The sequence below is a fragment of the Nelumbo lutea genome, chromosome 4 (genome assembly GCF_056320005.1).
Source record: "Nelumbo lutea isolate HS-2025 chromosome 4, American lotus-T2T, whole genome shotgun sequence".
Taxonomy (NCBI): Eukaryota; Viridiplantae; Streptophyta; class Magnoliopsida; order Proteales; family Nelumbonaceae; genus Nelumbo; species Nelumbo lutea.
Window position 1 is genome coordinate 19,743,435 of NC_142687.1, and position 16,852 is coordinate 19,760,286.

At 45.3% G+C, this 16,852-nt stretch overlaps 1 protein-coding gene across 5 annotated transcripts; it reads right to left on the reverse strand.

The window, feature by feature from the left end:
- Positions 1-12,112: 12,112 nt before the first annotated feature.
- Positions 12,113-15,644, reverse strand: LOC148854417 (membrane-anchored ubiquitin-fold protein 1-like). Of its 5 annotated transcripts, none has more exons than XM_088941048.1 (5): positions 15,351-15,644; positions 14,586-14,879; positions 13,041-13,208; positions 12,562-12,652; positions 12,113-12,462 (listed from the first exon to the last, which is right to left on the reverse strand). In XM_088941048.1, exons 2-4 carry the CDS (start codon positions 14,716-14,718, stop codon positions 12,597-12,599), a joined length of 357 nt encoding a protein of 118 aa, XP_088797174.1. In that variant the 5' UTR covers positions 14,719-14,879; positions 15,351-15,644; the 3' UTR covers positions 12,113-12,462; positions 12,562-12,596. The 5 variants fall into 5 exon arrangements, with proteins under 5 accessions (XP_088797174.1, XP_088797171.1, XP_088797173.1 ...); XM_088941045.1 differs by having other exon boundaries at positions 12,113-12,468; XM_088941047.1 differs by having other exon boundaries at positions 15,221-15,615.
- Between the last annotated feature and the right edge of the window lie 1,208 nt (positions 15,645-16,852).

Genomic DNA, 16,852 nt, shown 5'->3' on the forward strand with positions numbered 1-16,852 from the left:
TGAGGAGCCTCAAGTTCCAGGCCACACGCCGGAGGATCTGCCCAGGGAGCCCGAGGTGACTCCACCGATGCATGAAGCTGCCGGGGCGCCTTACGCTGAGACCACTTATACGAGCGCTCCTGCATACTCAAGTGCTCTTGCTCACTCTGGGTCCGCTCGTACGTGGGCTGGGCCCTTGGGTTTGGGAGCTCAAGGGGAGTTCAAGAGCGTGTTGACGCCGAACTACGCTCTTCAGAAGAGTAGGGAGGCTACTTTCCCCGAGGAGATTGCGGCGTGGACCGATCTTCCTTTGAACCAGGTCGCCTGCCGCGCCGTAACACATGCTATGGTGGTAAGTCAGATTTCGTCTGCCTTTTTCATTTTCTATCGCTTTTGCTGTTATTGCTCACTTGTTTCTTTTGGTAGGTGAATTCTTCAATTCACGCCTTAGCAGCCCAAGAGGGGAGGAGCTCGCGACAGGCGCGAGCTGCTGAGGCTGCCGCCTATGCTGCTGAAGAGGCTTTCCGTGCCATAGAGGCGAATACCCGAGCTGCTGAGGCAGCCACTTATGCTGCCGAAGAGGCTGCTCGCGTCGCAATGGCCAGGCAGGCAAGGTCTCAGCGTGATGTCGAGGCCATGGGGGTAGTTGTCAAGCACATGGCGGACTTGAAGTTGGATTTGCAGCATCAAGTCGAATATCTTCAGGAGGACATCAGGGAGAAAACGCAGATTTTTTCCCAAGGCATTGAAGACGCCAAGAAGAAGGCCGTTGAAGACTATATTGCCTCTCCGCGTTTTGACGATCTGATGGTGGATTCTTACAGAAGGGGGTTCAAGCTGAGCCGGTGGATGATCTGAAACACGTACCCCGACCTCGATGTTAGTGCCATATCCACTTCGCGTATAACTCAGGAGATGGCCAATGCTGCCGATGGCGAGCCGGACTCTGAAGGAGAGGCAGGGCCTTCGGGTGTTGTTGAAGTGCCTTCTGATGGCGAAGAAGTAGCTCCGGGCATGTAAAGATAATATTTTTTTTTGAAGTGCCTTCTGATGGCCAATGTACTCCTGTTTCTTGCAACGGAATAGATAATCTTTTTGCCCAAGTGTTCCTTTTTCCCGAATTGATTCTTTGTCGAACGGATAATATGCCACTTTCTTGTCTGGGTTATTGTACTTTCGCGACCTATTTTTCCGCAAAGGCTTTTGCAGCGAACTGATTTTTTGCCGAGCTGATAATATGCCCGACTTTTCTTTGCTTGTTTACGCCGAGGTTCCTCTTGGCTCTGCATCGTGGCCCATAGGACCTTATAATGATTTCGTCCACTTCGCTTTGCGGTTTATAGGTAGTATCACCTTAAGTTCACGATGTTCCACGCTCGAGGTTCTTGTTTGCCTTCCAAGGTTTCGAGCTCGTATGCACCCCCGAGCGCTCTCTTTACTTTATAGGGCCCTTCCCAGTTTGGTCCAAGTTTTCCCACACTGGGTTCGGGCACCATAATCTTACGAAGGACCAGGTCGCCGACCCTGAAGCTTCGTTGCTTTACTCTGGCATTGTAGTAGCGAGCTACCTACTGCTGGTAGGCCGCTGTCCGGATATGCGCGAGGTCCCTTACCTCGTCCAATAGGTCAAGGTTGGTACGTAACTCATCTCCGTTTGCCCGATCGTCGTATGTTTCTAGTCGTAATGTTGGTACTTCGATTTCCGTCGGGATCAGTGCTTCAGTGCCGTAGGTGAGGTTGAAGGGGGTTTCTCCCGTGGCGGTTTTTTCTGTAGTTCGGTGAGCCCACAAGACACTTGATAACTCTTCGGCCCACAGTCCCTTAGCTCGATCCAGACGTGCTTTCAGTCCGCGCAGGATGGCTCTGTTCATTACTTCCGTCTGACCATTTGCCTGCGGGTGCGCGACTGATGTGAAGTTTTGCCGAATCCCCATGTTCTGGCACCACTCTTGGAACTTGATATCCTTGAACTGTTTGTCGTTGTCAGAAATTAGTACCCGAGGTAACCCGAAACGACATACTATGTTCTTCCAAAAGAAGTTCTGTATGTTTCGGGCCGTAATAGTTGCCAGAGGTTCAACTTCTGTCCACTTCGTGAAGTAATGTACTGCAACAACTAGGAATTTTCTTCCACCTGTTGCTGGCGGGAATGGCCCCAGGAGGTCGATGCCCCATTGTGCAAAGGGCCATGGGCTGGCGAGGTATTTGAGGTTGGAAGTAGGCTGATGGTGGATATTGGTGTGCTTCTGACACTTGTCGCATTTTCTGACGAGCTCGACAGATTCTGCCTTCATCGTTGGCCAGTAGTATCCTTGTCGAAGTGCTTTTTGGGTGAGTGCTCTGCCCCCCAAGTGCTTCTGACACTTGTCGCATTTTCTGACGAGCTCGACAGCTTCTGCCTTCATCGTTGGCCAGTAGTATCCTTGTCGAAGTGCTTTTTGGGCGAGTGCTCTGCCCCCCAAGTGTCGACCGCACAGGCCTTCATGAGTGTCGCGGAGTACGAACTCGGCTTCGGCAGGTCGCAGGCAACGCAAGTAGGGGAGCGTGTAGGACCGTCGGTATAACCGTTCGTCTATTATGACGTATTTGGCTGCCTGGCGCTGCACCCTCTTTGCCGCATTGCGGTCTGCAGGGAGGGTTCCGTCTATCAAGAAGCTCGCGAGTGGGTCGATCCAGCTCGGCTCTGCTTCTAGGATGGGAGCGACCTCCTCTGCCCCCTGAGAATACTAGGCCGAGGTAAATCCTCTATGTACACGGTTCTCATGTTGTTGTGACTTGTGCTGGCTAACCGGGACAAAGCGCCGGCCTCAGTGTTCTCTAACCTCGGGATTTGCCTGATGAAGTGTGACTGGAAGTTCAGCAGGGCCTCTTTTACTTTCGCCAAATATGCGATCATGGAGAGCTCGCGTGCTTCATACTCACTCGTAACTTGGTTGACCACGAGCTGGGAATCGCTGCAGATGACCAAGTGCTTTGCCTTTACCTTTCGCGCTAGGTTCAGCCCGACTATCAGTGCTTCGTACTTTGTCTCGTTGTCAGATGCTGCGAACTCAAAGCGTAGTGCGTATTCTAATTTTGTGCCGCCCGGGCCGCATAAGACTATTCCAACCCCGCTGCCTTGCTAGTTCGAGGAACTGTCCACGTGAAGGATCCAGGGCTCCTCATCCCAGTTCGCGTTTCGCCTAACCATGAGAGATGCCACACTGGCTGCCACTTCACGGGGTTCAGACTCTATTGGTTCAGGAGCTCCGGGTTCACCTGAACTGGGGACCTCGGGCTCAACCTATACGGCTTCGTGGCTAAAAGTGCACTCGGCGATAAAATTTGCCAAAGCTTGGGCCTTAATTGCGGTTTGGGGTTTGTACAGGAGATCGTACTCGCTGAGTTCGATGGTCCATTTCGTCAGCCTACCGGAGACCTCGGGCTTCAGCAAGACTTGTCTTAGGGGTTTGTCGGTTAAGACGACGACAGTGTGAGCTTGGAAGTATGGGTGGAGTTTTCGAGCTGATATCACCAGTGCGTAGGCAATTTTTTCTATCTGCGGGTACCTTGTTTCTGCTCCCTACAGAATTTTACTAACATAATAGACGGGCCGCTGGACCCGATCTACTTGTTTTACTAATACCGAACTGACCACTTTGTCGCTCGTCGAGAGGTACAGTTCTAAGACCTCGCCCTCCTCGGGTCTGACTAAGGTTGGTACGGTGGCGAGGTAAGTCTTTAGCTCGTCGAACACGAGCTGGCAATCTCGGGTCCATTCGAACCCTTTGCCTTTGATTTCCTTGAAGAAAGGCAGGCAGTGGTCTGCCGACTTGGACATGAAGTGGCTCAGAGCAGCTATGCGGCCGTTTAGCCTTTGAACTTCTTTTATCTTTCGAGGTGGTCTCATATCAAGGATGGCCTTTATTTTGTCCGAGTTGGCCTCAACACCGCGCCGGTTGACAATGTACCCTAGAAACTTATCCGAGGTGACACCGAAGAGACACTTGTTTGGGTTTAGTCTCATGTTATATTGACGCAGAATTTGGAAGACAGAATCCAAGTCTTTTATTAATTCTCGCGAAAACTGTGTTTTGACGACCATGTCGTCTACATAACATTCGATTTTCATGCCAATTAAAGGCCGAAAAAGTTTATTTACAAGTCTTTGAAAGGTCGCACCAGCATTCTTTAGCCCGAAGGGCATGACCTTATAACAGTACAGGCCAAACTCGGTAATGAAGCTGGTATTTTCTTGGTCGGACTGGTCCATCTTAATCTGGTTGTAACCTGAGTAGGCGTCCAGGAAGCTTAGCAGCTCGTGTCCCGAGGTCACGTCCACCAGGCGGTCAATTCGGGGCAGGGGGAAGCAGTCTTTTGGGCAAGCTCGGGTAATGAATTTCCCTTATGAAGTCCGCTGCGAGGAGCTTTTCGACTTCCTCGTCGACCTTCCTCCAGCGCTTCGGGGCTAAGTTGCGTTTCTTCTGTCTAATGGGTCTGACAGTTCAGTTCGCAAAGGCTCGTTGACGGAGGCACCGATCTGTAGTGTTCGCGCCGGATCTGTAGCCGAGGCCGGGACTGTGACTATTTCCTCAGTGGGCGAAGCTCGTTCCCCGCCCTGCTCTGCAGGTCGCTCTAGTTCGAGATCGTCGGCTGCCTTGGTTTTTCCCTTCAGGGCAGCAACATAGCATTTGCGGGACTCAAGTTGGTTGCCCCGCACTACCCCCACATCGAAGTCCGTGGGGAACTTCATTGCCAGATAATCGGTGGAGACCACTGCACGCAGAATATGCGTAATTGGTCGCCCTATTATGGCGTTGTATGGGGAGGGGGTCGTGACCACCAGGAAATCGTGGTTGAGTCTTACCGCGCACGACCATGTGCCGACTTCCACAGGTACTGTTATTTTTCCCAAGGGCCTGACTTCCTCTCCGCTGAAGCCTACCAGAGGAGTGTGAGCGGGTTTCAAATCGCTTTTCTGCAACTGCAATTGGTCGAACGCCGATTTGAATAGTATATCCATCGAACTGCCTGAGTCTACCAGTACACGCCGGACTTTGAAGTCGCTGATCCTTAGCTTTATGACGAGCGCATCGTCGTGGGGGTAGTGAACACCTCGCGCGTCGTCTTCTGTAAAAAAAATCAGTTCTTCCTTCTTCGGCCTCTTGGGAGGGTTCTGCTCCTCTCAGGCTGCTTCGCGAACTGACGTCCTTGCTGCCGCCGAAGTGCATCCTGCCACCACCGAACCGCCCACTATCACGTGGATGGTTCCACGGACTGGCCTTTCTTCTGGGGGAGGTCGCTGCAAGGTTTCTGTCGGTCTGTTGCTCGGCTCGGGGACATCCTTCCCGTGTTCCCCTTGCCGACCTGTTTTATTACTATTGTCATAATGTACAAAATTTCTTAAGTACCCGCGACGGATGAGTCCTTCTATCTCGTCGCGGAGATTATTACATTGCTCGGTGCTATGACCGTGATCTTTATGAAAACTACAATATAAATTTTTGTTCCTCTCGTTGGGGTTGCTCTTCAGGCGAGGTGGCCACTTTACGTAAGGGGCATCCTTGATCGTCATCAGGATCTCGGTCCGCCTTGTGTTCAATGGCGTGTAATCCGTCCGGACTGCTAGGGGAGCTCAGGACGGCTGGCTTGGCTTCGCCTCTCGGTTATGGCCTCTTCTGTCGTCGGGGTTGGAGGGCTCGCTTTCCCTTTTTCTTTTTTCAACCCCGCCTTCATTTCTCTAGTTGATCTCTTCCTCTGTTCTCATAAACTTGTTCGCGATCTTGAGGAAGTTGGCCACGGTTGCTGGCTGGCTGGCCACCTTGTGCCATTTGAATTCTTTGTGCGTCACCCCTCTTTTGGCCGCGGCGAGCTGTACCACGGGGTCTAACCGAGGGATCTGCAAACATGCTTCATTGAACCGTTTGATGTAGCTCCGGATGGGTTCTCCCTCTTTTTGGATTACCCCGAAGATACTTTCCTCGGTTATGGGACACCTTTTGCTGGTAACAAAGTGCGCAGTGAAGATCTGCACGAACTGGGGCTAGCTTCTTATTGACCCGGAAGCTAGGTTCCGGTACCAGGTGCGGACCACCCCTCTGAAGGTGGTGGTGAAGGCCACACACATGCATGACTCGCTTGCCCTAACAAGGTGCATTTGCGACTGAAACGCGTCGACGTGATCGTTGGGGTCAAAGGACCCATCATACTTGTCTAGAGAAGGGAGTTTGAAATCTCTAGGCAAGGGGACTGCCAAAAGTTCTGCTGAAAGGGGGGAATGAACTAAGAGAATGGGGACGGTTTTTACCTTGCTCGAGCTCGTTTCTTCCTTGCCTCTGAGCTCGGGTAGCACGCGGGTAGCAGTTTGGCGACATCGCCGGTGCCTTCTTTGAGTGGGCCTAGTGCTGGCGCTGCTTGCCTCCGTGTTGCCGAGCTCGATGGGCCCGAATTGCTGGCATGCTGCTAAGGCACTGAAGCAGTTCTCCGTGAGTGGGAACTCGGGCTTGGAGCGCCGATGTGACTTTGTTGGCGAGGTTCTTGACCCACCCGAGGGCTGCGAGGCGGGGGTGATCTTTCTTTGCTTTCGGCCCGGGGATGAGGCCTGACTGTTAGGGGGGTTTTGTGATCAGGAAGCCTCTCCTTGGTGAGGTCATCCACCTTGAGGGGAGGCCTTGACCGGCTTTGAAACAGGGTGTCGGGGGGGGGGGAGTGGCTGGTTCAAGGGTAGCTGAGGGAATTGTTGTTGATAATGGTGTTGGGAGAGGTGGTGCAACACCTGGTGTTGCTGGAGTTGGTGCTGCTGGAATTGCTGCATTTGGGCCTACATTGCCCGCATGCATTGCATCAGATCATCTATCTGGTTTTGGCGGGCTGCCAGTAGGACAACAGTTGGTTCCGCGAAGTGCGTTTCGATGGGGAGTGGAAGAGGGATGTTCAGCGCGGGAGTGTTCCGAGGTGCCATTGCATGTGGCACATTCAAACTTGGGATCCCATCCACTGAAAGGGGGATGGTGATCTGCCGAATGCACACCGCCGGAACATGAAGTTGCTCTCCGGTAGTGGCTGTTTCGGTTCCACGTCCGGCACTGCTGGAGGAGGCCATTTCGGTGTTGGAGTGGGTGTTGGAGTTTTTGAAAGAAGGGTAGGTAAAAGATATTTAGAGGGAGGCTTTTAGAAGCATTCCCACAGACGACGCCAATTGATGGAGCGCAATCCGGTCGGTCTTAGTTGTCAACGAACTCGCCTCTGAGCTGGAGCGTCGGGGAGCCTGAAATGGGAAAAATGAGAGAACACCGGGGGGAACCCGGTGTGATAACTCCGAAGCTCAAGTCAGATGGCGCAAAGTTCATATACCTTGTTTGTTGGGGGCAGGGGGCTCTTATAATCACTTCGCGCACTTGCTCCGAGGCCCTTGTCAGGTCGGGTATGATTATCCTTGCGTCTGTCAATTCGGCCGTCGTCCTTTCTGTGGGGACAAAACCGTCACTACCTAACCGTCTCTCTAACTGGAGACGGCGGTGTCAGGTGGCGGTGGCAGGTGGCCATTTAGAGTGCGGCCGTCAAGCGTCAGATCCCAAGTCAGTCAGGTGCGGTGCCCTCGGGTACGGACTTCCTCAGTGTCAGGCACAGTATGGTTTGTTTGGTTTTGGTGCCATGAGGGTGATGTGGAGTGGTGAGTGAGGTGAAGTCTTGAGTTCGGAGGTATGTATCGGGTAGGCCAGTTCGATGAGGTGTATCCCGAACTGTTACAAGGCAGGCCAGTTCGGCGAGGTGTATTCTGAACTGTTACAAGATAGGCCAGTTTGGCGAGGTGTATCCCGAACTGTTACAAGGTAGGCCAGTTCGGCGAGGTGTATCCCGAACTGTTACAAGGTAGGCCAGTTCGACGAGGTGTACCCCGAACTGTTACAAGGTAGGCCAGTTCGGCGAGGTATGTCCCGAACTGTTGCAAGACAGGCCAGTTTGGATCTCTGGTTTGGGGCCAAGGGTGAGTTCGGGCCCCTAGTAGGGAGTTCGGTCCGCTGGTTTCTCCCCTTGGTGTTCGCGCCTTAGGCTTGCTTTTGTGCCGAGCTGTTGCTTTTGCCACGTGTCGCATAACTGTGAGGTCGGGCCAAATCTTCCTTCATCAATAGGCCTAATTAAGATTGCAGGAAAAGAAGCATTATCAAGTGATTATAATGTTTGTTGTATTGTGTAAAAAGTTAAAAGAAAAATAAAGGATCATTTTACAATTTGACCTAACGATGCTGCATTTGAATAAGACTGTGATGAGAATGAAGTAAATGTTGAGAAAAGGAAAAAGAAGCAGAGAGTGAGGCAAGATAGAAGGTTCTTTATGAAAGCTAGGTTGATGGTAGCTTGAAAACGGGAAACTCGAAAGTGGGTAATCCATGTCTCATGGAGAGAGAGAGAGAGAGAGTGATTGGGCTGGGCATGCTGAATTGTTGATACGAGAGAGGGAGAAGAGAGTGATGAGATGACTTTATGAGGGAGAAGGAAGTCCAAAATGGGAAGGACTGAGAGTTCTCTATCGGAATAAGGGAGGAAACTGAGGCCACCTATGTGGCACCTTCTACTTTATATATATATAGATAAAAAGTACTCAACGTCTTCAGGGTTTTGGAGAGGATATAAATTGGATATATATTTCTTAGATATATTCAGCCTTGTTGGAAAAGATATAAGGAGAACAAAGGTTCTTTAGGCTCAAAGTACAATTAAGGTGGATACCAGCTCGGAATTGATGCTAATTGATGGATGGACATTGATGTATAGAATGGGGTTTTTGACATTTTTATACATCTACAGTGGAATTTAAAAATCTACATTGGGCTTGTCCTATTTTTCTATATATTTATTCTCTCTCTCTCATTTTTTAAATAAAATAAAAAGAACTCATGACTCATGTTGTAGCTTATCCAACAAATGTGACGGAAGCATGCTTCTATTGCTAGGACCGTCAAAGGAGTCGTTTGGGAGTGATTATTGGATCAATAATTTAGATAAGTACTTGCATGTCCTCATAATGTTTGGTGGAGGATGAAGAAACCCTAACGGATCATGGGCCTACCCGCATCTGTCCATAAAACATATGTAGGACAAGTGTCATGGCAAATTATACTAAGGGTGCATTCCTTATTTTAAGGAATTATCTTCTTTTTGTAGTTAAAAGAGATGAGTTTTTAACAACGAAAAAAAGATGAGTCCTTAAAATAAGAAATCAAATGCAGGTCCGGATGTACTAGGCACGTTAGGTTATGTGACACATGTCCCAGTTAATGTGCCTTTCATCCAAACGATTTTGATCTATTAGAAATTATCCATTATTTTACTATCTTTGTTAAAATAATTAAAAATAAAAACAATGAAAAGGGAAAACCTAAACGTGTTGGGAGTTGGGACTCATTTACATTTTTCTTTTTCATTATTTTTTATTTTTAATTATTTTGACAAAGATAATAAAATAATGGATATTTTATGTCTAACGGAGTAAAAACGTTTGGATGAAAGGCACATTAACTGAGACATGTGTCACATAGCTATTATGTGCTCACTCATTGTTCTTACCTAACGTGCCTACTTCATCCGGACCTGTCAAATACAACCTAAATCTAGAATGACATTTTGACCCATATTTGCGAATCAATCAGCTGAATGGTTTCTTTCTCTCCAGACATATAAACAACGTGAAGATGGTTCTGATCCCTTAATCTTTCACATTTATTGAATTAAAGAAGCATTATTTCCATGAGGTTTGATGGGGGCGGATTTAGCCCTCCAATGACATTGTGACACCTGGCAACCTTATGACAACTAAGTGCAGCTTCTTGACAACTAGACAGCTCGAGCAAGCCACTAGGAAGCTTGCCACAGGCAGCTCGCCATAAGTAGCTCACCCTCATGTAGCCTAGCACCCCAAAACAACTAAGTGACACCTGGACGATAACTTATCTTTGCTAAGTTGATGGTGTCCCACCAGGCAGCGGCTTGGCACAATAGCGAGCTGGTAGCCTGGCCCTGGCGTGACCTGGCCCTAACACAAGCTGTCAGCCTGGCCTTGGCGTGACCTGACCTTGGCACGAGCTGGCGGCCTGACACAGGCGCCAACCTGACAACCTTGAGGAGCTCATCACCGTACCCCACATTTTGTGGGATTGTGACTTGTAACGGCTATTAACTCACCCACTCCCTGGTTCTGACGAGAAGGAACAATTTTACCGTTTGATGGCATTTCACCTACCTAACATGCAAGCATGTCCCATCACAATGGGAACCCAGGAACTGCTCCACCTAACCCACGAGGACTCCAGTATATAAGGACCTCACCCCCCAGGGGTGAAGGTAGGAGGCTAAAAAAGATGTTGAAGGAGGAAGTGGTAACCCCTGCTCTCTAACTCTTTCATTCTCTAATATCATTCTTCAAGCTCTCTTTACTAATTGCTAACTTAGCTATCAAAGTGACCTCGTTGGGTAAACACCCCCAGGTCCTCTAACATCTAGCTCCTTGCAGGCCCTAAAAGAGCAACAGAGCTCAAGGTAGCTCACCTCCAAGTAGCTCATCAAGGTATCTCACCTCCAAGCAGCTCATCGAGTTAGCTCACTTCCAAGCAGCTCATCAAGGTAGTTCACCTCCAGGCAGCTCATTAAGGTAGTTCACCTCCAACCAACTCATCAAGGTAGCTCACCTCTAGGCAACTCATCAAGCTCATCAAAATAACTCACTATCAAGGCGGCTCGGCACTAGGTAGCTTGCCACCAGGAAATTCACCACTGGATAGCTCGCCACCAGGGAGCTCATCTTCAGCTTCCGAGTCACCAACCACATGGGAGCAGACGAGATGACGAGGTACTTAGTCAAAAAATTGATACATCACAAAAAAATGATATGTGACAAAAAACGGTTAATTCAAGGTTCATCTTTTCCCATATGACTGTCCACCTTGAGTTTTGAATCCCCTTCAATCCAAATGTTGTCAAAACCACTTTGTGTTAAATCAGGATTTGCTCCTGACAGTGCGCCTCATACTGACCACCTTAGAGACGAAAGATGTTTCTGATGTGCAGCTGGGAGGCATTGTGAGGAGTGCCCCTGTAAGAAGCAGATCTGGACTTCTTTGTGCTGTTATTCTATGAGCTTCAACTGCTGCCCAACATCCTTGACGCTGCCTTGGTTTGAATTGTGGTATTGCATTGGATCTTTGGCAGCCATTTCCACTATCTTGGCTGGACCTCCAGATTTATCTTAGAATATTCTCATACAACGTTTTTTCCAAATAAACCATAGAACATAACAGATTTTTTCCTAAAAATTGGGCCAAACTTTGTGATCTTTGTTCTCCTCCATTCTTTTCTACCAATCCATAAAGTTTTCATTCTTGTTCATAGGGACTTCAAACACTTCATCCACCAGCATCCAAACTTCCCTTATATGATGACAATCTCGTAGGATGTGATGTGATTCATGTTTTCCACTTCCCAACAAAAAATACAGTCTCTATTTGGGATTTAATCGAATTGGATCAGATTTAAAAAGGGGTATATCCAAATCCAATGTGATAATGCAAACCAGGTCCAATCCAATCTGAAGATTCAATCGGATCTCATTAACACCGATCTGAATTTGATACAATCCAATTTAATTTTTAAAATTTTTAATAAATTATTAAAAGAAAAAAAATATAACAATTTATATAAAGAAAAACAAAAAAAAACAAGTACTTTTTTCAAGTATTTTCATAACCTTTAAATCATATAAAAATTACAAAAATGCAAGTCCTAGTCCTACTGATTTGTCATTTGAATGCGTAACCCTTAAATTTGGTTAAGAAGCTTGAATCTGAATTGTTGTTGGGTGATTAGGTCAAGATCCGTGCTATCGCTAGAGAAGCCTGTAATCAGAAAATGACATGACCAAACACCAATCCAACCTAACCTAACCTGACCTAACCCCATTTTAATGGGCAAAGGTCAGTAGAAACATTCAATCGTTAATTAAATGTAATAAATGAATAATATTCAGTGCACTTCGATATTTAGACTAATTGATTCACCACCAAGGATCAACAAGTAATTGATGTTTGACCAGTTATTATTTCCTTAATTACTTCTTGTCTTAGACCCATATCTGGTTTTCCATCTGAATGCTTGCAAGAAGTTCACAACAATGAATTCATTCCATAATGTTGAAGATTCAGTGTAAACTATTAACACACATTTTTCTCTTTTCAAACAAATGACACCTTTTATCTGATGAACAATCCATGGAAAAGAAAATAAAGTGTGCTACTTAATAGAAACTACAAAACTAAAACAGAAAAATTACAAATAGTAGAATCCAATTGACTCCAAGAATTGGCAAATATTGCAATTTTACGCAAGGCAAAACAACCTTGTATAGAAGGATTTAAAGACCCCAATTAAAATGTGAATTGTGACTGGATATGCTTCAAGTCAGCTGCCAACTATTCCTTGATATTCACCAACATCTGCTCCCGCTCTTCCGCTCTATTCCTTCAGCAAAACAAAGAGCAAAACTGGACCAATTAAACCGTTGTAGTCTAGCAGAAAGAAGCATGAAATGTATACTCTGTCAATTAAACCCACCTGTCTATGATCTCCACCCCAATCTGAACTGCAACTCACAAAATAACACAACCACAGCTGTTCTGCTTTTGATGATACGATGCTTTCTTCTCTGTTTAATTTAAAAGAATCGTGGCTAATCATGAAATCATGGAACTAAAGAATTAAGAGGCATAAGGGGAAAACAAAAAACAAATACAGGGTATGCTTAATGATCATCCAAAGAAAAAAAAAAATTCCCCACTTTGCCAAAAACATCAGACTGACCATACACAACACGAAAGGAACTTAGAAAGCTCAAATAAGGGGAAGAGTACGTTAAAAAAGTGGAGAATAAAGGTTCATCTGCTGATAGCTAGAAATGTTAAGTTTGGTCTTACTCTATTCAAGGAACGCCATTGTATGAGCACTAAAATTAATGGGTCCTGTAAATTTGGGTCGTAGGGAGCATAATATGTTTTCTTTTCCTAGCCATAGTTTCAGAAATCTTTTAAGCATACCTGAACCTCTGTCTGGAGGAGGTTGAACAATAACGTGCATGGTTGTAACTCCCCCTGGGATACCATATATTGGGCTCCTGCATTCTGCCAATGTCTTATTGTTCTCCAATATCTTTCCTGCACTTATTATCTTGAGGTCTTTTACTGTCCTTGGACCATTCTCCTTCTCTGGTTAAATAGACAACCGGTTTAAACTTATTGATAATGCCTAATTGATTTCCCAAGTATAGAAAGCAACAAGAAAAATAACAAATTAATTAATCCACAATGGAATTATAGTACTATAAATAAGAATTAATTGAGAGAAAGACAACAGTTACAATATTAAACAATAGTAATTCGAACTTTTGAGTTCTGCCATGTTGAGCTTGTCTTACATAGCCAATTCCAAGCCGGGATGAAGGAGGGTTATGCCAGGTTGGCAGCCAGCCTTAGAACTTTTTGCCACCCTTATGAAGTTATGAGCATGGTTCCTGAAGAATGGTGGAACAAGATTCATATAGCTGACCCCATATAGTTGGAACAAGGCTTTAGTTGAGTTGAAACACATGAACTTATTTTGAGAGTATTGCTTTAATCTCGTCTTGATGTAATTAGTCTGTTCAAGTGTATCTTTTACTACTACCTATTACAGCCAGGTCCTGGTCTTACCCATGTACAAACAATGAACTTAATCATCTCACTGGGGATTTTCTATGCTCCTTATTTCGGAAGCTAGTGTTGTAGAATAAGACTGAATGGGAACCTTCATGTGAGGCTCCTCAACAAAAGTTGCAAGGGGACCTTGTTTAACCATGGATTAGCTGTTTCCCTTCAGGAAACACCGAAATAGAACACCCTTCAATGACACATCTAATGAGATAAACGTACTGATCCTGTGTCATTTGCACAACCATCCTGTGCAGCAGCAACATCCAGAAGCATCTATCACAAATTTTAGGAAAGTCAATGTAGAAACTTCCTAACAAAGGAGGATGCCCGTAGATGACTAGAACCACCAGATTGATTGACTACAACTCTCAATTAGTTCCTGTTCCTTATCCTGAATTGTTTTGTAAGATAATTCTACTATAAAGAAAATATATGGTGTAAGAAATCTCGATGCTCAAGGACTTCTGAAGAAGGCAGAAACTAGAGAGGGAGGGGGGCATTTGTGGATAAGCGAATTGACAGAGAAGATCATTGGAACTGTTCTGATAAAGATCATTTCTAAAAGACTTGTAGCAGAAGAACTACAGATCAAGTACTGAATGTGTACGGCGAGAAAACCATTCAAGTAGATTTTCCATAGAGACCCATGTTAATTAAAGAGATTAAATACACCATCCTAACTGTTGCCTTATGAAAACATGGAAAACCAGTCAACTTGATAACAAAAATCCATGACCACTGCAATGATTAAATTTTAATAAATGGTTCGGGATTAGACCCAAATTAAAGAGGCTTCAAAAAATAAATAAATAAAGAGAAAACTCGTCTACCATGCCTTCCCTACAAAGCCATGTCCAACATAAATGAAAGAGAGAAGTCAAACAGAGAACCAACCTTTAGGCCATTGGGCAATGATGCTTTCCTTCAAGGTGGCAACGTTAGTAGCAGCCGGATAACTTTTAGGGCCGATATCTGACCCGTCGATCAATCGGAACTTGATCTCTATCTGATCCTGCATTCCAGACATCTCTGAATGTGTCACAGTTTTTCAGAAGCAAACCTCCCAAGATCCCCAACTGGGTATCCTCTAAAGGACTCAATCAAGAAGATAAGATCCTCAGCTTGAATTGGGCTTTCTGTCAAGTATGAGAGATAAAAACCTACTGAACTGAGATTTTTGAGATGGGCCTGCACAAAAATTAAAAGATAATCCGAATCTTCAGTAGGGTGTCATGTAAGCTGAATAATATAAAACATCGGAAAGTTAAGGTCATAATAGAAATAAAACGTGTGATATTGGAAATCTACAAAAAGAGGAAACTGCACCTAAATTATCGATGAAAAAAAAATCCTAAATTGGTCATAAGATATGAAAAGAAGAAGAAAAGCAACCGACGCGGATATTGATTTAAATTCTATAGAAAATATTGAATATCACAAATAGAGAAAATTAAAAAAGGAAAAGAAAATAGAAAATCCTCCCTAAAACCAAAATCAGCTCTTTTTGTAAAGCAAATTACACAACAGACCCAAAAGGATAAAACTGCGCCCGGGTCTTCTGAGAAGTGGAAAACCACTAAAATCCTCAGCTGGGCTGGCGCAAAGAGGATAAAAAACCGCACCAGAAAGTGAGAAACGATCATGGGTTTGTTTACTCGCCTCCAAAACAGATCTTCCTTAATATTTATCTTTATTTTATTTTAATTCTGGTTCAGAAAGATAAACCAACGAAACCGGTGCTTTTATCGGAGACTGCGGAGCTGAATAAAATCCCCAGAGACGAGGCGACTTCGGAGATTTCAAAGTCATCGAAATCTGTGGTCAATGAATCCATCCCCGCCATTCTATTCCAATCTCCTAAGAGGATGGAAATCGACTACGAACTCCCTTCCCTAACTTCCATAGATAGAATAGTGACAGTGACAGCTTCTCAGCCTTCCTACTTCCTAGTTCATACCCCTATACAGCTCACAAGAAGCTCTGGTGGTGGGCCATCTGTAACTTCTACACTATGGTATCTCACTATGTGCTGAAAAGGCTTTATGGGTCCGGGTCAAACAGAAATGTTCAGATCAGAAGGTCCCATCCTGACTCTCAACGGAGGAGATCTCACCATGTGCAGAGAATTACAATGCGTCACATATACTGGATAGTTTTGAGTTGGGCCAGGTGGTTGGGATATCAAGAATCAAAGAACCACCCTTGTATTTGGCTTTGGAACAATTGGCCACCAAAGCATGCATAATGCAACGACACATGCTAATCTATTGGTGGTAAGAAACTAATAATTCAACTAAAAAAGTCATCAAATTGGTTTGGAACTAATAAAATAAATCACTAAAAGAATGTTAAATGTGCCAAAAGGGTTCAACCAAAGCAATCAGGGTGCAATTTTACCTTCTTATCAGGCGTATTAGTGGTAATCATTCTTTCTATAATGAGGGCAATTTAGTCTTTTAACTGCCTAGGCTAGACATGAAGAACCTAACCATGTGGGGTAGGGAATTTATTTAGGATAACTGAATTTGTAAGGGTTTTCTTGTCCTTATCAGCTTAGCAAATTCTATTAGCAAGAAGAATCTCTTGTTTTGAACATCTTCTTTAAAAAAAAAAAAAAAAAAAAAAAAAGAAAATCCACTTTATTCTATTTACTTGGTCTTGTTTTCTTCTTTCGTAGGTTAATTCGTCCTTGTTGATTGATGTGTAATGAAAAGGAACCTGTTGTCTGGGTCCAATTATCTGTTGCACACGCAAGTTCTGGTTTAGCACATCCAAATTTTAGTATTTTACTAGGTGGGTAATGGATTTGACCTGGAGAGATGAAATCATGAGAACTCCAACTGTTTGTTGTTGGGTCGAGCCCAGATATCTTCTTCAGGCTGTGGTTGGATCGAGCTCAAAACCATGCGAGTAAAGCGGTGGAGATTTGTAAGATTCACAAACAAGCCCCCTCTTGCAAGCATACGAGTAAAGCGGTTTAACTCTTTGGAGCCTCTACACATTGTAACAAGAGGAGCTACCAAAAGAGGATAGACAAGAACTTCTCAGATTTGATAGATGATATATTCAGATTTCATCTGCAGCTCCATATCATTGTGTTCTTTCCTTGTTTAATTTTGTTTGGTTAGAATTTGCATATTCAGTAAAGGGTATGGATTGAT